Genomic DNA, 5,191 nt, shown 5'->3' on the forward strand with positions numbered 1-5,191 from the left:
ATTGTCTTGACACAAATCTGGAGAAGGATCCAGAACCTGCCCTCTTTATAACATATGTGGACTGAAGCTGGTTTTTAGCCTTCAGGATGGCCGACTGCTCTTGTCCTCTGCCACGGAGCCCTTCTGGCATGACAGATCCCACTTCTGACACCAAGAATGTGGTGGAACTTCCTTATCAAACAGGTAGAGAAACTACTCAAGAACTGAGAAAGTTGCAACTTTATCTTTCAGGTGTTTTAATTGAAGGCAGTCAGTTTAAAGACTGAATCCAACAGAGCCAGGGAAAGCAGAGCGACATCTCACAGATACGTCCTTTTTTAATACAAGTCTGTTATCAGAGAGCACATTCCATACAAGGAAACTGTTCTGGACAGAGAAGCTGAAGTGGCAACATCAGCCGGTTTGGTCCAGTTCTAATCAGTTCTTGTGCTACGTAACTCTTCACGCTACCAGGAAAACGTCCTTGGCCGAATGCTGGAAGATTCTGCAACAACTTGAACACGTTGTAAAAAAGTGACAAAACGAGAACAGACAGTGACTTACTCAAAGATGTCCACTTCACAGACAAACAAACTGAAGATATATAAAGTCTGTGTTTCCATCTCTGAGACATCCTGTGACCAGAAACTGCTGCTGGAACAGACTCTTCAACTAATCATCAAAACAAGGTAACATTTAAAGTCCTGCTGCTCATCATGATGTTTTACGTCTTGGTTGAGTTGATTTGTGATACTAATTATGAACTTTCCTAATGACTCTTTCCACAGATGGCTGCTGGTCTTGTCTTCACTCTGCTTCTTGGTCTGAGCTTTGGACTCTGGGATGGAGCTGATGTAAGTAAACAATGATTGGTGCGTCCCTGTTGGGAGCTTTGGCTGACTGACGCAGATCAGATGGAGCAATCTGAGACATTATTTGGTTGAAGTTCAATAAGAAAACTTTGTTTTGTTCTGAAACTTTGGGTTTTTCCCTCCACAGGCTACATGTCGACTGAGAGGTACGTGCTTCTTTTATTGTTGGAGTTTCTGACACCTAAAAGACAACAGGTACATTGTGGGAAGTTCTTTAAAAAGATAGGAAACTTTTGCTCTTTTCGGTCATCCTTTCAGCACAAGTACTGGACTTAATTTCTGTATAAAGTAAATTAATAAATTGTTTAGTCAGTACATATTGCATTGAAACATCCCATCCTACAAGGCAGATAGGTCACACTAGTTTTTACAGAAGGCAGCTAGAAACACTAAGAAGTCAAATTATTGTCTGAATAAAATAACTGAATCAGAACCAATAAAGGTGTCATTAAAGAGGCTTTTCATGTGAATATATTTTCTAATAACTTTTATGATGACCATAATTGTCATGTAGTGGTGCAATTGAGAGGTGATGAGGCTGACGCAGAGGATCCAGATAGGAATTAATAAATGATACATTAATGAAAAAATCCAGAGATGAGCGGAAGGCTAAAGCTCTCTACTGGTAGCAACTGGGTATACAAAGGACTTGACTGACTGACTGACTGGACAAGATGGTTAGTCAAGAGGAGGACCCACCAAAGACACAAGGAACACAGGTGGGTTTAAATACACAGAGGGTAATCAGGGAAATGAGACACAGCTGAGAACAATCAAAGGGTAGACATGACAACATGGAGACTCAGTGGACACAGAAGCCCAAAGAAACACACAGAAAAACTCAAATCCTCACAATAATGTCTGATGCAGCTGAACTTCTGGACTGTGTTTGGTGTTAAAATGATACTGATTATCGGATGGACGTATTTACCCTTTTTCTTCATATTTCCCAGCTCCCACAGAACTTGACTGCCCTGCAGGCTGGAGTTGGTTTGATGATCGCTGTTTCATGGTTGTGCCTTATCAAATGACCTGGGGTACAGCAGAGGTACAGCAGATGTGATGGTCACAGCAGATTTCCTACATTCAAAGGAAATGTACATTTATTGATACAAGATAATAAAATTCACCAACAACAAGGTTACAGAAACTGATTAAAAAAAAATAGAACCATAATTTCTAAAGGTCGATATTCAGCTGCACCAACTGTCTCACTGCACAGAGGGAAGTTTAAACCACTGTTGTCTTTTTCAGAACCATTGCCTCTTATTGGATTCACATCTGGCCTCATACCACAGTACAGAGGAGTACATTTTCCTCAGAGAGCTTGTCAAAAAAGCAACTGGAAAAGACACACCAGTTTGGGTTGGCGGTTATGATTCAGCAGAGGTGAGCTTTTAAAAGCACAAATAACTCTGTTTGGTTGATCACTTTTTATGTCAATATGCATTTCTCATGGCACTTTGTGTAAATGCTTTGAGACGACATTTGTTAGTTGGCATTTTATAAATGAACTGAATTGAACAGGTGTTCCTAATAAAGTGGTCAGTTCAGTCAAAGACATTCCAGTTGATCCTGGTTTTAACACGATGCAGTTACTGCAGATTAGAATATCAATTGGTCAACAGTTATCTCAGGAATCCCAGGTTGTTGTATTGAATAACTGACTATGCTAAACTCCCTCATGCTGAGGAAGCATGTGGCAACAGTGGAGAAGAATGAGAGGAGACCTCCAACAGAACCAGAACCTGCTTCTGTTTATCCACCGGCTGCTCTGACCAGCTGAGGGTTTTAAATAGAAATGATCCAAACACAGTTCACATTTTCTACAATGAGTGACTGAAGTCTAGGTTGGTTCTGTGTGATTTGTTTGTAAAGGAGCTTAAAACTAAGATGTTCTTTCAGGAAGGCACCTGGTTGTGGAGTGACGGTTCCAAGTTTACTTTTACTAACTGGTATGCCGGTGAGCCAAACAATGCTCGGAATAACGAACACTGCATGGACATCAACTTATATGGTATTTATTACTGGAGTTACGCAATCTGTAATTCAAAAATGTTTAAATATATGTTTTTATAATATCTTTGTATCTGGTGGCTTAGTAGGTAGGAGTTTGTCCTGTAATTGGTGGGTTCCTGGTTTGAACCCACCAATTACAGTGGGTAGTTGGTGGGTTTGAACTGTTGGAGACTTTCAAGTGTCCAGTTGAAGCTTGCTGATGCAGGAGATTCCAGAAGAGTCAATGAGTTAAAATCAACCAAAGTTTATTAAAAGTACAAGATATATCTTGGAGATCCACTTAAGCATCAAACATGCGTACCGTTATCCAAAGGCAATCCCAGTGAAGTCCTTTGTCTGTCTCCTACTATGCAGCCCCTGAGTGACTGTCCTGCTCCGCTTTGTGGCCTGCCCCCCATAACTAAGAGCGCATTCAGCCCTTTGTTTTAAGGGCAGTAGTCATAAAAAGTTTCATTGGGCTACAGATGACCACTTCAAAGTAAAAATTTCTGCTCAGTTACCACATTTCCTGGGACAAAGTTATGAAGTTATCGTTATTACTTCCCTATGAAAATCCATCTTAAAGGCTGTCAAAGGCCAGACTCACCAAAGGGCAGGGATCGCAGAACAAAGCAAGACCCCACTTGTTGTCTCCTTGTAACTCATCAAGACAAATTTATGATTATACATCAATGTAACATTCAACAAAAATAAATCTATAATATTTCCACAGAACCCCCACTCCATTCATGTCTATTGTGTCTTGGGCAAGACACTTCATCTGCCCTGCATGCTTTATTTAATGGATCAAATCATGTCAAAGGTTTGCAGTCAGGATTTGTCTCTTTGTCTCTTTACAGGAAAAGAATATGTGAATGATGATGACTGTGCCAAGAAGCTTCCCTTCATCTGTGTTATACCCGTCTAAACTTTCTCTTCTTATGCCTAAAAACCTGAAATGCCCATATGGCTTTCCTGCTGGTGATGTCACTTCCCCCTGGATGTTAAGCCTCGATGACATCACTGCTGATTTCACTTCATTTGATCACTTAAATAAACATTTCTCTGAAATCTGATTGATTTTATTCTTTTATTTAAAATATGTCAACATTGCATTCAAGCAGCAACTTATAAACCAATTGGTAATAGTTCTAAATCTCAGTTATAATTTTTTGCTGAAAATTATCAGGATATCAGTGCATCAGTAAACTAATAAAAATCTATGGAATATAAAGTTTTCACAAACTCTGAACCACCTGGTTTGAACAAATTCACTGGTGTCACAAATATTTTACACCTAATGAAACCTGGTAAGAATGTTTGTCATCATAAACCTCTGAAACACCAGAGCATCTTTAGTTAAAAGCTGTTGACCCTGACCAGAATACTGCAGATGGATCGTTATTAGGTCTCACCGCAGGATGATGATCCAAATCACACATGAATACATTTTTCAGCAGACAGAGAATCAACTTTCTACCATGGTAATCCCAAAGACCAAAATCCTACAGAACCCCTGTGTGCTTAGCTGAATATAACCACACAGAGAACACAGAACATAGACTGCTTCAAATAAAGGAATGTCGACACTCGGTATGTAAAAATCTAAATAAATGCAATCTGTCTTAAACTCTTGTGGCTGCGTTTACATGTTTCAAAGTTAACTATAAACCTAAAAATGTACATGCAAAACTATTTTCTAATCCCTTTATTTAAACTGCATTACTTTCTATCATTCATCCTTCCATTGTCTCCACCTGCTTGTTCTGGAAGGGCTGAAGAGGGCCTGGTGCGCCTGGTTTGAGGTTTGTTTCCTATTGGAAGCTGTTGGTGAAAACAGCCAAACCCAGAATCTCCTCCTCAGCTTAAGTCATCAGAGGCATTTGGCTGGCAGGCGCCCAGCCTTGGTCAATGGAGTTTTTCTCACTTTAAATGACATTTTTGCTGATATGTGCACATCTCTGCTGTGCACACTTCATCCATCCATCCATCCATTTTCTTTCACCCTTGTCCCTCAGTGGGGTCGGGAGGGTTGCTGGTGCCCATCTCCAGCTAACGTTCCGGGCGAGGGGCGGGGTCACCCTGGACAGGTCGCCAGTCTGTCGCAGGGCAACACAGAGACACACAGGACAAACAACCATGCATACACACACCTAGGGGCAATTTGGAAAGGCCAATTAACCTAACAGTCATGTTTTTGGACTGTGGGAGGAAACCGGAGTACCCGGAGAAAACCCACGCATGCACAGGAAGAACAAGTAAACTCCATGCAGAAAGACCGGGGCCGGGAATCAAACCCAGAACCTTCGTGCTGCAAGGCAACAGCTCTACCAACTGTGCCA

At 40.9% G+C, this 5,191-nt stretch overlaps 1 protein-coding gene across 1 annotated transcript; it reads left to right on the forward strand.

The window, feature by feature from the left end:
* Positions 1-505: 505 nt before the first annotated feature.
* LOC145552318 (ladderlectin-like) lies at positions 506-3,925 on the forward strand. Its single transcript, XM_081609372.1, has 7 exons — positions 506-668; positions 768-833; positions 979-997; positions 1,805-1,899; positions 2,106-2,240; positions 2,757-2,868; positions 3,710-3,925. Exons 2-7 carry the CDS (start codon positions 768-770, stop codon positions 3,775-3,777), a joined length of 495 nt encoding a protein of 164 aa, XP_081465498.1. The 5' UTR covers positions 506-668; the 3' UTR covers positions 3,778-3,925.
* Positions 3,926-5,191: the final 1,266 nt, after the last annotated feature.

The sequence above is a fragment of the Poecilia reticulata genome, chromosome 7, assembly GCF_904066995.2.
Source record: "Poecilia reticulata chromosome 7, P_reticulata-male-v2, whole genome shotgun sequence".
Taxonomy (NCBI): Eukaryota; Metazoa; Chordata; class Actinopteri; order Cyprinodontiformes; family Poeciliidae; genus Poecilia; species Poecilia reticulata.

Excerpts from the sequence above, each read along its gene's own strand:
- LOC145552318 (XM_081609372.1), top strand. The coding sequence starts at position 768 with ATGGCTGCTGGTCTTGTCTTCACTCTGCTTCTTGGTCTGAGCTTTGGA. Across the intron at positions 2,241-2,756 it reads GCGGTTATGATTCAGCAGAG|GAAGGCACCTGGTTGTGGAG; the intron begins GTGAGCTTTTAA and ends ATGTTCTTTCAG. Across the intron at positions 2,869-3,709 it reads CATGGACATCAACTTATATG|GAAAAGAATATGTGAATGAT; the intron begins GTATTTATTACT and ends GTCTCTTTACAG.